At 41.8% G+C, this 17267-nt stretch overlaps 1 protein-coding gene across 1 annotated transcript in view; it reads right to left on the reverse strand.

Annotated features, from left to right (window-relative positions):
• Positions 1 to 543: 543 nt before the first annotated feature.
• Positions 544 to 17267, reverse strand: part of ACTN2 (actinin alpha 2) — a 77451-nt gene continuing 60727 nt past the window's right edge. The window contains exons 14-21 of the mRNA XM_063124356.1: positions 16203 to 16343; positions 13624 to 13806; positions 12964 to 13098; positions 11942 to 12121; positions 7086 to 7232; positions 4347 to 4412; positions 3266 to 3424; positions 544 to 1830 (exon numbers count right to left, since the gene is read on the reverse strand). Of these exons, the coding sequence (XP_062980426.1) occupies positions 1672 to 1830; positions 3266 to 3424; positions 4347 to 4412; positions 7086 to 7232; positions 11942 to 12121; positions 12964 to 13098; positions 13624 to 13806; positions 16203 to 16343 (1170 nt within the window). The 3' untranslated portion in view covers positions 544 to 1671. The remainder of the gene's footprint in view (positions 1831 to 3265; positions 3425 to 4346; positions 4413 to 7085; positions 7233 to 11941; positions 12122 to 12963; positions 13099 to 13623; positions 13807 to 16202; positions 16344 to 17267) is intronic.

Below are 17267 nucleotides of genomic sequence, written 5' to 3' on the forward strand. Positions count from 1 at the left end.
ATTTAATGGGACTTCTGAGTAAATATTCAAGGACTGGGCTATTTGCCATAGTTTAATTGTATCCTTATGGTGGCTACCCTACTCCCCTTCCAGGTAGGCTGGCTGAGTCAAGATCATTGATGGGGAAATGTGCAGCAGCTCTTCTTATAGTCACAAACACACAACTTACAGTCACCTGTGGAGGGCCTTCTCAGTGGCTGTTCCCAGGCTCTAGAACTCCCTGCCAAGGAGGCCAGGCTAGATTAATCTCTGTTGTCCTTCCACTGCTATCAGGCAACCACATTTTTGTTCAGTCAGGCTTTTGAGCTGACTTGTCTACTTCTTAGCCACTTTAAGCATTATTTTAGTGGAAAGGCAGGCTATAAATTTAATAAATATGAATTATAAGCTTTGCTACACATCTGATGTGAAAGAAATAAGTAAAATGTTTGTCAGGTGGCTTGCTAAGCAAATGATCAAAACTGGGATAGAGAATAATGGGAAAGTCACCAAGTTTTGCATTTTAGAAGGTATCTTGAATGAATCTCAATAACTGAGTCCATATTAAGGTTTGAAAAACTGACTTTATTTAGTAGGCACGTTTTAATAGTACTGGATTGTACAGATTTTGTTGCCATCTGTGAATATTTCCATTTGCTTGCATTGTTTTTGTTTTTGTTTTTGCTGTGACTGCTAGGCTTCAAGTAAAAAGGTTTATTGCTCTACAGGCTGTTGAGATGAAAATAGTTAATAAATGACCACACAAATTGCATAGCTGTACTAAAAATGGACATTCAGTATTAATCAACACCAAAAGCAGCAGAACAATGAATACGGCAGAGAGCAAACTTGTTTAACACAGACATATAGAGCTTCCTTCTAATACCCTAATATCAATTTTGTGCCCTTTCAGTTGCCAAGTTAAAAGCCAGGTATTGCTTTTAAGGCTGTGGTTATACATTATCATCAGCCTGTTGCCGATAAACACCTGAGGTTCCATTATGCTATGCTAACAAAAAGCCGAACTGAGATTCAAATTAGAGTTTCACATTAAAAAAATAAATGTTTCATATGATACTAGAAATATTTTTTGTTTAATTCATTTTCTTGTTTCTACTGTAGACGCAACTCCACCTGCAGAAGCATACAAAATCTGGCATCTGTAGATGAAAGCATTACCTTGGCATGAAAGCAAAAAGGAGATAACTGTAGGGAGATCGCAGGAGGTTTGCATAAAGTGTGAAGAATCCTTACGGAAAACATTTCATGAATATTAAAGCTGTGTTGGGTTTGATTTTCAAAAGGTTTAGATATTTCATTTTTCTTGAGGCTTCCTAACTTGACACTGAGAGAAATATTTCTTATGTGTGTCCCCTGCCCCTGCCCCAGTTAAAACAACAACAACCAGGTCAGGCACTGGGCCATTGCAGTCTGTAACTGCATAACGCTGACAAAGTAAATACAAACAACATAAAAACCTATCAAAGCCACACATGTTATATGGTATAGTTACTTACTGAATGAACCTGCTAAGCTCAAGAAATTTATTTTGAAGTCAGCTTGCCAATTTTTTCAAAGAGCAAACTGAAAAATTATATATTATATATTTTAGTTTCAATTGCTCACAGTGACCAGATAGCTGGTGTGAATAATCCATAGCAGACATTTGCGAATAATCCATGTTCACACTGGTTACAGGTCACTTTCACCATACAATGCTGATGAAAACGAGGTATAATCCAGAGCTCCGGACACAGAACCTGGGCCCTTGTAGGCTGGCATTCTCTTGATGCAGTACTGAGCTTGTTCAGGGGGCAGTTCTCGCAGCAACTCGTCAGCAAGGATATAAGGCTGCAAAGATTTGAAAAGAGGGATTTGTTCAGAGCTTTTCCTGGAACTGCTCGCAATTCTGAAATATATTTCATGGTGGCAAGAATATGGGACTGGGCAGAAATCTAGAGAAACTCTGATATGCCAACCTGGTGCCCTCCAGATATATAGACCGTCCAACACATCTGGAGGGCACCTGACTAGGTAAGGTTTTCATCATGTAGTTTTTTCTACCAGATATGCTGAGCCATTTCTACAAGGTTGTATTATACCATTTAATGTACCTGTTTTCTACCACCCACTCGAAACCCACATGCAACTCCCTCTGATCCCTCAGAAACCTTTATTGCAGCTGGCACGGTGGTGGTGGATGTTGTGCAATACTCTGAACAACACTGAGCATTTTTCAATTTCCCTCCTTCCTCTTCCCCACCATATTCACAGGTTGGTATTTAAAGTGCCCAAAGTAGAATACAACAATCAGTGCTGATATGCTCTAATAATCTCTCGCCTTTATAATTAAAACAATATCGTGCAAGTTTCCAGTCCACAGAATTGCAGGGAATAACACAAGTGGGTCATTCCTGCTGAATGGTTAGAAACTCGAGAAAGCTGAGGTGATGAAATAGTGGGATGTCTCCAGTCCCTGCATCCTGGTCTTTAATCTCCTGTGCTCCTCTGGATTATTATTATTATTATTATTATTATTATTATTATTATTATTATTAATATACCGCCCCATACCCGATGTTCTCTGGGCAGTTTACAAAAGTTAAAAACAGTGAACATTTAAAAGAAATATACAAAATTTAAAACCATAAAAAGCATAAAATACAAACAAAAACAGACAATATCCATTTAAAAACAAATATTCTGGGGTCAGCATATGCTGTTAAATGCCTGGAAGAAGAGAAACGTCTTGACCTTTTGTCGAAAAGATAACGTTGGCGTCAGGCGAGCCTCGTCAGGGAGATCATTCCATAATTGAGGGACCACCACTGAAAAGGCCCTCTCCCTGGTTGGAGGTTTATGATTCCCAATTTGCCATACCCAACCCATAACACATTCCCTGACAAAAATAATGATTTCCAAATAACTCAACTTTCCCATACAGTTTTTCATTGACAACCCTGCAATAAAAATAGGTTTTCTGGTTAGAAAAATTCAGCTCAGAATTTTTAGGTACACTCTTTAGTCCAAGGGCAGATTTGCAATATTTAGTTCAGGTTTCTCTAGACTTGCCAAATTTAGAGAATTGCCTATCTGGTTTACCAACATCCTGCTGCCTATCCTTTATCTAAATTATCTCAATATTCTTTGACCTGCTGGTTTAAGTTTTTAAAGTAGGCTGCAACTCTTTGCTCAACTTTTCATTATCCTTTTGCTTTGCAAAAGAATTTATAAACACAGATGAAGAAAATGAAAAATCCCATTAATTACAGACAAAAGTACTAACCTTATCTGAAGCTAGGATCCTGAAAGAAGCAATAACTTGTTCAGCAGTGTCAGTATCTGCAGTCTCTCTGGTCATGAAGTCAATAAAAGATTGGAAGGAAACAGTTCCCTGACCATTGGGGTCAACTAAGGACATGATTCGGGCAAACTCTGCTTCACCCTTGGATATAGTTCAAAATCAGTCATGAAAATTATAGCAGAAAGAAGAAAGAAAGAATTATATAAACAAATACATGTTCACAGTTTGTTCTTTGAAATACATGATTTACTAAGTATCAAATATATCATTAGTTTTGGGGTATACTTCATTGGATTGTGGCCATGAAGAGAGGCACAGATGTCAAAACTAAAAGTAATAAATCATGCTACAAAGAATTTTACGGGACATGCCTAGATATTTTTTTATGAAGTTATCAAAATAGAAATACAATATAAATGTCTATATATGTTTGCCCTGCTGGACATAAAATAATAATAATCATGTATATGGATAAACAACTGTTTGCCCAGGGCTACAGTGGTGAACAATCTGTAATCCTATAGACCAACATCACCCAACCTAGTTCTCTCCAGATTTTTTGGACTTCAGCGCCCATCCAACATGGCCAATGGGTCAGGAATGTTGGGGGTTGTAGTCCAAAACATCTGGAGGACACCAGGCTGGGGAAGGCTACTATAAACACTGAACTGGGAGTACATTCTATTGGACTCAACGGGACTTAGATTTGAATAATGTATAGGATTGTGCTATATGACAAGGGAATGACAATGGAAACAGTTACCTAGGGAGGTTGTGGGCTCTCCCACACTGGAGGCATTCAAGAAGCAGCTGGACAACCATCTGTCAGGTATGCTTTAGGGTGGATTCCTGCATTGAGCGGAGGGGTTGGACTCAATGGCCTTATAGGCCCCTTCCAACTCTACTATTCTATGTTTCTATGCTGTAAATGTGTTTGATGAACTAGGATTCTAACAAACGCTTTACTACTAGGAATAATGGGGATTCTGCTAGGGAATCAGTAGCATAAAATGATGTATTTGTAATATGTGGACTGGTAATTATTGCATCTTAAAATTCATACCAAATCATAACCCATTGAAATTAAGCAGGCTCTGAAATCCTCGTGGTCCATAAGCCCATTCTTCTTCTATTGGTGGGAAGAAGCACATGGGATGTAGCAAGGAAAGTTTCAGGAGTTAGAAGGAAGCCACCATAATTTCCATGACGATCAATAGGCCCATCATCAGAGGCACAGGATGTTCATTCATTCAAGGACATGTCCAAGGACATCCACCAGTTTAGAGGAAGTAGAAGTAACTTACATGAAAGCAGACATGTCACCGGACATAATACCAGAAAACAGCCAACGAAACACAGCAGCAACCAAAGAAGAAAAGGCAAGGGGAAAAATAGTTGAACATCCCAAAACAAGACAAAATCAATTAGTACAGACATAATTTGAAATATTTTTAATTTTAGTAGTTTAACCTGTGGTAAGAATTACATTACTGTAAAAGAGGCATTGACTACAGGTCCCAAACATTCTGAACTCTGTGAGTTGAAAGTATTCATGTGAGAGTTTTGGAATGATCCATTGCTATTATATTTACTTATCACACAATTTTGCAAGGGGGTGGGATGAGTAGAAATAGTCATTATATATATATTTATCTTGTTTTCAGAAACCTCCCTGGAAGTTCCGCTAAAAGGTGGTATGTAAATATTTAAAATAATAAAAAATATGAATTGACTGCAGTTATCCAATTTTAAAATGAGAAACTGGGCAGGGTATGGGAGGTTACTTGGACTAATTATGTTTTATTTTACTGGGGCAGGGTAGAGGGTGGGAGTATCAGCTTGTAGGAACCATTCTTACTACCATAAATGAAGAGACCTATCATGCTTGAAAATCAGATGAAAGATGGAAAATGTGGTTAGCAAAAGATCAAGTCAATAACCAACCATCAACTATTTTTAAGAATCCAAGCATTAAAGCCACAATCTTATGCATGTTTAGACAGAAGTCCTACAACTCCCAGCATAACTGACTTTTTAATTCCTTTCTGCCAAACTTGAATAAATTACTGCAACCTTTCAAACAAAACCCTGTTTCATTACTAGCCTCCATAAAATCCTTTCCTTGTTTGTCTGGATGTGGTTTACACACTGATAAAGGATTATGCCACCATATGATATTTGGGTGCCACTTATTTAATTCAGTGCCCAGAAATCATGGAGAATATAACCCAGATAATATAACCCAAATCACTTGTACCAGGAACTGCTATTTGTTATTTAGGGCAAAACAGACAGGTACCATACTAATACAAGGGGTATGTGTGGCTGTGCGGGGGGAGTCCTTGGATAAATAGCTATGCTGAAAGCCAGATGGAAATCTATCCCCTTGTGGGGAGGGATTGAGCTCTCTGGCTGCTAGTTGCCAATTTTTATTAATAAGCATGTATCAAAAATCAACTAAAACAAAGAACAAACCATCCTCTGCCCCGTCAGCACAGGGGATTGGGAGCTCTGATGCTCATCACTTCACAAGTTATATATCTGCAGGGCCGACCCTATCATTAGGCAGAATGAGGCAGTCAGCTCAAGCAGCAGATGCTGGGAGGTGGCAGCAAGGTGTGCCTTGTGCCCCCTAAACTAGTTTACTGCTTTCGGATGTGGAGAAGGATGCTGTCCTGTTGCCAGTCTTGAAGAAAGAATCAAGTATCACTCCTGTCAGCTTTCATTCTTCACCTCAGCAGCAAAATGCCTTAGGCCAATGCTGTATATCTGACAAGTGCTCATGATACACAGACCCCATCCCACAAGGTAATTGCAATAGCAATGCTGTTCTATGTGGGGAAAAGAATTACATTTTGCCAGATACAAATGGTTGAATGCTCACCAAATGACAATTCCCACATCAAAAGCATTGCCTTTAGGGAAAATGTCTGGATAGTGCACAAGAAATTACTAACAAAAGCACATAAATTGTCTGAGTAAACAATGGTGTGAAAAAGGTCCTCTCTCTCTCTCTCTCTCTCTCTCTCACACACACACACACACACTACCCTTCTAGCTATTGCCATTTAATATAAGTGGAATAATCCCAGAGAAATCATATCAAAGGCATTAATAATTGGCTCTGCTGTGCATAAGTATTTAAACCCTATTTATCAAGCACGATCTTAATTTTATGGATCTTTTACTGATTGTTTTTCACTGAATTAAACACTGTATTTCCTTCTTTTTTTCCTGCCTAAGCACATCATCTGTTCAAAAGCCCTCTTAAAAATGACAGATTTAATTAGCTTAAAAGCAATTTTGTTTTGCAGCTGTTACTAAAGGGTAATACATCTTGGGGCATATTTTTTTTCTCCAAGCAAGATGTACAGAAGTATCTCTCAGAGATGTGAATCAGTCACCCAAAAATCAGTTTATAATCTGATCTATTAGTCTGTGCAACTTCTCTTGATTAGCCTGAGAGATGTGCCTCAATTTAGACTCAGGCCTCTGGGCAGGGCCTATTTGACTTCGTGTTTCGTATGGGATCTAGCACATTGTTGGCACAATATGCTAGCACATTTTGTATGGAAGTGGTATTAGAGAGCTGTCTGAAGTTACGGATAAATGGGGTGGGATGCTGGCTGGGGTGATTGAGGAGGCGGGCATGAGATGTAGGTCTGTGCTGGGATTGTGGTGAGTGGATAGTAGAATTGAGAAGTTCAGTAGGATCAAGAAGTTCAGTACAGAGGAGGCTTTAGACCAATTGCACATTTTAACCAACTCCAGGTTAAAAGAGAAAGTAAACAGACTCCTGTACCCTGTCAAAGTGATTAAATGATGCCCTGAATTCATTCATTTGTTTCTGGGTGATTCCTTTGGCATCTCTTGTAAGGATCTGATTCTCAACTTCATTGATAGTTCGGGCAACAGTGGTCAGTAACAGCTCCCATCCAACACGGATATGCTGTAACGGAGAAAATGGATACTTTAAGGAAAGCCCAAGAGAAAAGAAGAATCAAAAACTGAACAATTGATTGAAACTATTGCCTAGTAAACATGTCACCAAATACAATAATTGCAGTAGAAATAAAAGACTGACAAGCAAAACAACTCAAGTGAAATCTATCTACTTATAACTATTTTCAATTTGATTTTCCATTTGCCTGCATTGTTCCTTTTGGTCACAACCAGCTAGTGTATTTTGGACAAGGGTTGGAGAATCATATTTATGAGCACCAATTGTTGCTTAATAAATATTGTTGAAAATTTGTAGTCAACACAGTTACAAACTTATTTTAGCATGAAAACTCAATTGAAAGAGGATCCAAAAAGGCTACAATATATAGTAACTGTTGCAGGTATCCACTGCTAGGGATCTTGGGTTTGGTTGTGTGGATGTGTTTTTGCAGGAGTGATGCAATTCCTAGATTATGTGACCCGACGGGGTCATCTTGACGATGGCGCTTTGGGGCCATGAGCCCCCAAAGCCTCCTTTGCATTATCCCCATGCGAAGGAGCGAGTGCGAGGCTTTCCTTGAGAGGAGGAGGAGGAGGAGGAGGAGCACCCGTGCACCGGGTGTCTCCTCAGGTCCCAGTCTGTTTGTTTTTTAAACCTTTGCTTTGTTCCTCGTGTCCAAGGTTGTTGTTATTGTTTTTAAAACCTTTTCTCAGCTTCTCCCCATGCCAGAGAAGCGCAGAGGTGGGCCAGCAGCTATTTGGCTCACTGGCCCACCCCCGCCCCGTCCTGGCCAGGCAACCAATCAGGGGTCGCCAACGACTGGGGCATGCCTCCAACGCAGCTCTGGGCAAGGACAACAGACAGCAGATCCTGTAGCCTTGCTCCAAGATTAAAAAAAAAGTCCCTGACTTCTTTGAAGTTGAGATTTGGGAGTTTGCCCCTGGATGGGTTTGAGAGGATGGCTGCATCGTATAGATGACCTTCCGCCATTCCGGATCCACCCCGGGGCAAATCCCTCATCAAGAAAAGCTTAGGGAGTCACTGGCACTGTTCAGAAGATACTTTAAACTCTGCTGTTTAAGGCTTTTGGTTAAGCAGCAGGGTTTAATGTGTCTTGTGTGATGCGTTTTGCTAAACCCTGCTCATTCACTAACCACAGTCAGATCATCTGCAGCAGGGTTAGCGTCTCTAACCATGGCTTAGTGTTGTGTGTGACAGCATGAATTGTGGTTAGTGCTAATCTCAGAGGACTACAGTTTCGCTAACCACAGGGCCTGAAGTGTCATCTGAACAGGCTCATCATGTGGTTGGCACTAACAGAATAAGACAAGGCCAGTAATGGGGTGTATCAAATGAGGTCCAGCATTTTGGAGCAGTATGTGTAGGAGGCTAAGATGGACACCTGACCTTGGCTAGGAATGGAGGAATTAACTATCCCAATTTATTGTAGCTCTACATTTACATTGGGCAGACATTGTCAGCAGATAAGCCATCTCTAGGCCAATATCACACTTGAAACAACCCATATTTATGTCTTGGTTCCAGTCCTAAATAAAACTAAAGCATGTGGCCTGTTTTACTCACAAAAACAGCACCAGTGAATTCAAGTAAACACCATTTCAGAAATATTTTTGTGAGTCTGCAATTGGTTGGCAGACCCTTCAATCTGGAAAGAATGAGGACACATTTTACTAGCAGAGTTCCTCAGGTTCACAGCCTTGAGGAACTTCAGGAATCATTCCCAAATTTATCCAGGTCATGGCTATTGCTAGGACCACTTTTCATGCACTCCATCTGGTAAGGTGGCTATGACTCAGATTTGGACATGGCAAATGTCCTTCTATCCTCATAATATTTGAGATTTAATCTCACGGTGTCTTCTGTGCTAGTCTGACCCTCAGGACTGCTAGAAGATGGTGCACAGCATTGTGTTCCACCATGTAATGGAAAAGAACTTCTGGAAGTAACTATATCAGTATTCTAATATCTGCACTGATGTCCTGTAGCGATTGGGTAACAATTCAACATTTCGACTAACAAAGCTCTAGTTTGGATGTTGCATGAACACTAACAGTGTACTCTGAAGGAGATCCTATTAAGGTCAACCCTCCCAGGTAAGAGTTGCTGCCTAAAACTGCCTCCTTTGCTATGTCACCTTCAGGCATGGTGTCTGCCCCTGACATAGTGAGGTAAATCCCGGGGGCCATGGGCCCAGGAGGAACCACCTATAAAAGTTTTTTTTCCCATTGCTACAAAAAGAAACACCAGGTAAGGCAGCTGGTGCCATCTTAATTTCCCCAGAATGCTTTTGGGACCCCACATTTCTCTTTGGCTGTGCGACTCATGGCACCATCGTCCCTGCCCTCGAGTGGCAGACAGAGGACATCATGCCCAGGGCCCTCTCAAACCTGCCCCTGATCCCACCATAACTCTCTGTGTGTATCCTCCATTTATTCAGTATTAATGGTGATGTGCTTGGGTCTTGCTTATCAAATAAATTGCCTCCTCTGCTGTGTTCCATCATAAATCTTGGCAGAGAGTGGCTTATTGATAATGTTCTCCAAATGACCAATATGCATGATGAGGTCAGGCAGAGAGGTATTCTCAACGGCAGCCTCCTGGCTTTGCAACTCCATTCTTCTTGCAGTTTCACAAAAGCCATAGCATCTTCTGGAGTCAGCTAAGCCATTCTATTTTGGCAAGCATTTAATGGCTAGAGATAAATAGAGGGTGGTTTTAGTTTTACATTTATATTTTCCTAAAAGATGTAATCTTTTACGATCCCATTTCATAAATCCTGTTTTTTTATTGTTGTTTCCTGACATGAGCCCTCGGGAGACAGGAAGGAGATATAAATCAAATAAATAAATGATTTGTTGGACTGGTTTACAAGAGTGAATTCATGGCTCATTTTAAAAAATGGCACTGATTTAGGAGTGGAGGGGTGATTAGCTCCATTTGTGGTTTATTCCTGAGCAATGCCCGTTAAGATCAGACGCTGTCAAGGCATGCAAGAGCTTAATCTTATTTTTATTTATTTATTTATTGCATTTTTATACCACCCAATAGCCAAAGCTCCCTGGGCGGTTCACAAGCTGCTTGTAATAGGACAAATGCTGTATAGCAGAATCAAGCATGTTAAAGGGCTTTCTACAGCAGAAAATATTTTAAAGCTGTGCCACCTTTAGAATGGGTGTAACAGAGTGACTAAGATTGTGAGCTTTGAGGTGGCCTTTGGTAGGGATAATTCTAGGCATGATGGTAGCAGATCAGGGTGTTTAAATGCAGATCTGCCCCAATCATATAGAAAGGGAGGGTGTGCCTGTTTTTAAGTTGGGTGCCTGGCTGAGGAGTGCAGAATCTTCCCCTGTCCGTCACACTTTCCGTTTCTTGTGGCACTTATCTCTTGAGCAGAATTCTGAAATCAGAAGTGTGCTCAGCTTGGAGTAAGGCCAGCGCCAAGGGTCGGCATCATTGGGCACTGTCAAGGCCCATGCCCCAATAAGGGATCCCCTGTCAATCCCTGCAGCTTCCTGAACCTGCCCTTCCTCGCTGTCACTGCCTGTTCACTGGCCCTCTCTGAGCAGTGAAAGGAGAGGGGAGAAGTAACAATGGCTTCCACACAGCTGGCCCATTCCCTCTGGGCCCCAAAGGAGCAGCAAGTGAATGACCGGCAGCAAGAATGGAGTGGAGGAGGTAGGTATAGTCAGCAAAGGGGACTCCTGAGACTTTCCTGCTGGAAACCTGCAACCGGCACTGGCTGGGAAAAATAGCACCTGCAGAGATTGGTTGCGAGGAGGAAAGCTATCGGTGGGTTTTGCACTCCTCACCTGGGTGCATCCTCCTCCTCCTGCTTTGTTAAATCTGACCCTCATTTCCTACTTACTATTGGACTGAGTCAGATCTGGGTTTAAACACAACAATCTACCATGATCAGGTGTAATTGGTTCTAAATAAGGAATTAATAAGCCACTTAATATTGGTGGCTAGATGGTTAATAGCTAAACGTTGGAAGGATGGCAAAGGGCTTCATATTGATAATTGGTATCAAAGGGTTCGGCAGATTGCCCTCTTAGAAAAGTTGATGCAAAAATTGAGGAAAGTATGAGGACAACAAAGTGAAGATAAATTTGAGGGGATATGGAGGAAATTCATGGACTATGTGAATAAAGAAGAAGATGGGAGAACACCCCCATTGGCATATATAGAGCTATGCAAAGCATACGTAGATGGGTAAAGAGATTTAATTCCGGGGTCCCCTAAACTGAATTGAATTGAATTAAATTGATTTAAATTAAATTAATTAATATTAAACATCTTAAACCCAGGCTTGAATAAGTATAAATATTTGTATCGACTCCAAATGAACATATGTGATGTATTATTTGACCCATGTAACCAGAACTACAAAACAATTATTATTATTTTTTTAAAGGTGTAGTTTGGTTCTTACATCTGTAAGCTCTTTGAACAGGATAAAAACAGGATAAAAACATGATATAATGGCAAAGTATTATTAGATTGTAATCCAAATGTTATTGTTCTAGGACTAAATGAAAAAATACATTCTGGATTTTTTAAAATTCAAACAAGAAGCCCCCATCAAGTCAGTGTGCTTGCTACCACCATGAAAACCATGCAACAACAGTGACACTGCATATGTGAAATGGACAGATGTGCTATAACAACAGGGCACAGAAGAACTTCATAGCTACCTCCATTGTATAATTAGTATGCTTATTATCGAACACCAGGGCTTCTTGTATCAGTTGATGATCTCCTTCAAGTTTGTCAATATTAAGTTTGTAGTTGATAATATTGTGCTCATGCTGCTTTAATTGATTCATCTGGTCCTCTAATGGCCCTGTTATATCAACAGAGGTTCGGGCAATCTCCTGCCATGGGGGTGAGGAGAGAGAGAGAGAGAGAGATGCTTTGTTAGCTTGATAAAAAAGTCTTCATGTTAAATACATGTTAAATCAAGAATCAACAATAATTGAATTTTCCCTCGCATGCACAAAAGGAGAAATGAGCTGGGGAACTCTACTTCCAGTTGTCTCCATGCCTTCCACCATGCTGTTCCCTCTGCTTGGCATATCCTCCCTCCACCCTCAACTCAGTCTAGCCCCCTACCCTTCCTCCTCGAAGTTCTTCAAAAGCAAAACTTCTCTTAATCACCTGAGTCTCTCCTCCCCTACTCCTCCATTATTTGTTTATTTATTTGTTTGTTTATTTGTTTATTTATTTGTTTACATTCATATCTCACCTTTCCCTCCAAGGAGCCCAAGGTGGCATCCATGATCCTCCTCCTCTCCATTTTTATCCTCACAACAACGCAGTGGGGTAGATTAGGCTGAGAGCCAGTGACTGGGCCAAAGTCACCCAGTGAGCTAAATGTCCAAGTGGGAACTAAACCCTGGATCTCCCAAGACCAACACTCAAAGCACTACACCACCCTGATGCTTCTCAGTTCCACCCTTATTAGTCATTTCAGTCCTCAATAGCGTTGTCCATCTCTCCCGTTTTCTTTTGGGTCTGTCAATTATGGTGAAAACCTCCTCCCCACAAACCAGGACCATCTCACTTTTCTGTTCTGTGTCTGCTGGCACCAAGCGACGATGACTGACAGCAGTATAAAGTACGTGTTATTCATTAGCTGAGGAAAAGCAGCTGTACCGCGATGGCGTTTGCCAAGAAAGCTCTGGATGCCGCTGCATGTACCATAAGTCACATTTACCTCCATCTTGCTTTGAATCCAGGGCCCAATGACATTGGCCTGAGCGGCAAACTGGCGGCGCATGCGCTCATTTGCATGCTGGCGGGCCAGCTCCTCTTGCAGCGACTGATCCCTTACAGGCACAAGTTGTTTTACCTGCCAATGTGCAAAAGCAAGTTAGTCTGTAGCCAAAATCAGACGATGTTATTTAAAAAAGTAGTGTGGCTTGTAGAAAGGTAGGGAGAATCAGGATTGGAGGGAGGGCACGAAGCTAGCAATACAGTGGGCTGATCAAATGCAAATGACTATTTCTTCTGAGATCATATTTGTTTAATTGTTTAAAACATGTATAAGCCACCTTTTAGGGGAAAAGAAATCCAAGGAGGAATACAAAATTTAAAAACAATAAACAAAATAAAAGAATGATAAAATAATAACAATAATGCAATAAAAAATTAACAGCTACAACAACACCATATGTACAATGTCAGTCCATAAAGCCCTAACCCATTTATAGGCTAAACAGGTAAGCAGGTTAAATCTTTAGGGCTTAGATGAAGACTTCTGATGTCGGGGCCTGGTACACGTCAATTGGAACAGAGTTCCACAAACAATGGGCCGCTACCAAGCAGGCCCTGCTGTTGTTACCCATAAAGCAACACATATTTCTGCTTACACTACCTTTTCCCATTTGGTACGGATCTCCTCCAGAGTGACTGTGCTGTAAGGATTGTTGGCACTTATTCTGAGGCTGTAACTCTGGATCACTTTCTCCACTTCATTGTGGATTGATAGGATTGCTTGCCTTTCACCATCTGCCTCAGGTAAAGTGGCCTTAAACTGCTCATGGGCAGTGATTAAACTCTGAAATGAGAAAGAGAGATGGAAAAGGTGGGAGAGATATTGCCATCTCATCAGCTACACTGTGCTGAGCAACATTTTCCCTCTGCCACCCCAACATGTATGCAAATATATGTAAGATTGTGTACTTGATATACCATATCATGCCAGTCCGTTTACAACTTCATTGGCTGCCAGTCCAAGTCCAGGCCTGATTCAAAGTGCTGGTACTAACATTCAAAGCCCTAAACGGCTTGGGACCAGGTTATCTGAAGGAATGCCTCCTCCCATATGTACCTGCCTGGACCCTAAGATCATCTTCAGGGGTCCTTCTCCATGAGCCCCTGCCAAAGGAAGTGAGGCAGGTGGCTACTAGGAGGAGGGCCTTCTCTGCAGTGGCACCCCGGCTGTGGAATGAGCTCCCTAAGGAGGTTCGCCTGGCACCTACACTGTATTCCTTCCGTTGCCAGCTGAAGACCTTTTTATTTTCTCAGCATTTTAACACCTAATTTAACTTAAATTTAAACTTTACTGTTTTAATTCCGTATTTTAATCTATATCAATTTCTGCTGTGTGGTTTTATCCTGGTTATGCTTTTTATATTGTATTTTGTATTTGTGTTTTTAGGCCGTTGGTTGTTTTATTATGTTTTTCATGGTTTTAATTTTTATAAACTGCCCAGAGAGCTTTGGCTATTGGGCTGTATAAAAATATAATAAATAAATATAATTAATGTAAAGCAAACTTCCTCAACCTGGTGCCCTGCAGATGTGCGGAACTGCAACTCTCATTGGCTATACTGGCTGGGAATGATGGGAGCTGCAGGATGATGGGGAGAACTAGGTAGGACAGGGGTGAAGAACCATTTTGAGATGGGGGATCCGATTGCCCCACACTTCAAAATGCTGGATTGTCACCACACGCGCTAGGTCCAGTGTGGGCCAGATGACATCACTGGGCAATGACCTACGGATGTCATTGCCCTGATCCGTGTTTCCCCCCTCTCCATGGTAGGAATTCTGTGCCTCCTCCCAGCACAGAGAAAGAGATTCGGCTGGCACCAGGAGGAGCAGAGGCTCCTCCTGGTCCCAGCTGAGTCCCTGGATTCATGTAGCAGCTGCTCTTCCCAGCATGATCCAAGCAGGCCATCTTCCTGGCATAGACAGAGTCCCCATTCGAGTGGCTCCCCTATCTGGTAGAGGAAGGCTGATGTAGAGACACCATATCATCGTTTCTTGTGGAGTTATTGAAAAAAAAAATCAGACAAAGGAAGCTCCAGAACAGAACACTTTTTAAAACACTGAAATCTTCATTCCCTCCCCCACACCCCCAACCGTGCCAAGTTGGGCATGATCTTAAGACGGGTCCTACCACGGGGTGTGGGGGGCAAGAGGGCAATTTACACATACAGACACAGGTTATACATACAGGCACACAGATAAACTGATGGGATTGAAAGAAGGCGTTCATCATACAAACTTGGGACCATCTTGCCTAAGGCCCATCCAAAATCTAGAGCTGGCATGAGACTAAGCGCTACTAAGGGCCAGCCAAGTATCCCACTGGGTCGACAATTAGGTCTGTGCTGACCTGGCATTCTATTCTGGCTTGGTATACAGATCAGAGTATGTCCCATCCTAAAAATGAGTATGGGCCTGATCCAAAAATGCTGCTTCTACATATCTGAGAATGGCCCCACTGCTCAACGATGATTACTGCCCTGTGGTTCACAAAGTAAGTAATGAAATGAGCAGGACTTGAATTCAGGTCTTCCTGGTTCAAATCTCACACTGGCTCTTGCTCCTCCTCCCTGCCCCCTTATACAGGACCCTGTGATCCTGCAGCTGCATGTGTCAGATTGAATGCATTTGGTCTTTGGACATCTAGAAAAATGCATGAGTCAGGAGATTCTTTCCCTTAACATGTCTTATGGAGCTTTTCTACGTGATGTTGTTAATCCACTATATCTACTTTCAATTTTGTCCCAGAACTGAGATCCAAGTACTATACAAGGAACATTTCCTGTCCTGCTTTTCCACTACATAACTTCTAGGTGGCACTGTGATATAGTGCAAATGCACAAGACGAAATTGCGCTTTCTCTTGTTTTCACAATTAAAGGCTGCATTTTCCCTTCACTAAAAAAAAACTCCCCCAAAGCACTGGTTAGACATAGAAGCAAAGCTGGAGAATCACAACATCATCTAAAGAACCCTTAAACAACTGGAAGTGCATGATGAGTGCATGATAAATGCCTTGTGCACAAAAGCCCTCAGACACAAGAAAGGATAACCAACATTTGAAGCATTCCGGAATTAGGCTACAATAGGATGGGATAATGAGGGCAGTTCCCTCCACAGTGAAAAGGGAACCTCTTATCTTTTTTAGGCTCCCAATGCAAAATCATGCTTGTTGTTTTACCTGGATCTCCTCTATAGTATGAACAATAAACATGTCTTGCAAGTCTTCCATTGCACCTTCCATCCAGTTGTTGAACGGAGCTGCTCTCTTGGCAAACTCCAGGTGAAGCTGATCAATTGTTTCCAACAGTTTCTCTGTCCTCTGTTCAATAACCACGCAGAAATGGAATAAATGAATTTTCCTCTTACAAACATACATTTGCTTTGGCTTACATGCTGGACGTTTGACTCTGCAACCCTTCAAAATGCACTGCCGAACCCTAAGGAAACACCTAGTATGCACAGTTAAGCAAAGTAGTGACACTCCCTCCCCCCAATCTATCTATCTATCTGGCAAATTTCACCCTTTGAATGTGTATTTTCATCTGCTGGCTGGCAACTCATTTTCCTGCAGATCTTCATCATAGTGATGATACACCCATCCAAGAGGTACCCTTTGTGCAATCGTAATACATCACTATTTACTACAATAGCTGTGGGGACATAGGAAGGGGGAGAAAGACATTTGCGTGGCATGATTTCTCTCCAGTTCAGACATTAACAGTCAGGTGATGATGGTAAGGAATGACATTTTAAGACCTGGCTGAGCATATATAAGAAATAGTGACCATTCCATCAGTATAGCAGTGGCCTATCTCCCCCACCCCCCTGGCGTAATTGTATAGACTTGCTCTGTCCACAGAGAGAGAGAGAGAGAGAGATGATTTGGGGAGCATTGACTCTATATTTTAATTGTACTTCAAAACTGTGCTTCGCCTCTTCCAGGTACTTGAGTCTCCAGCTTGCTGGAGGCGCGAGCCTTCGGCGCGAGCCGAAGGGCGAGAGCACAAGGGCTCTCGGCCTGTGGCTCTCAGCCGTGGGCGTGAAGCGGAACTCTTTACCTCAGAAGTAGAACCCCAGCCCTGGACCGGTCTTCACCACCTCTGCTACAAGACATGCTCTCCTGCACTGTCGAATTATTAGTCTGGCAATGTGACTGCCTTAACATACCCCAGCTGTCTGCACTTCACTGTACCTACCTTCTTGCTTGCTGATACTGGTCTTGGCCAGGCTAGTTCTGGCTAAT

This window comes from Elgaria multicarinata, chromosome 4 (genome assembly GCF_023053635.1).
Source record: "Elgaria multicarinata webbii isolate HBS135686 ecotype San Diego chromosome 4, rElgMul1.1.pri, whole genome shotgun sequence".
Classification (NCBI taxonomy): domain Eukaryota; kingdom Metazoa; phylum Chordata; class Lepidosauria; order Squamata; family Anguidae; genus Elgaria; species Elgaria multicarinata.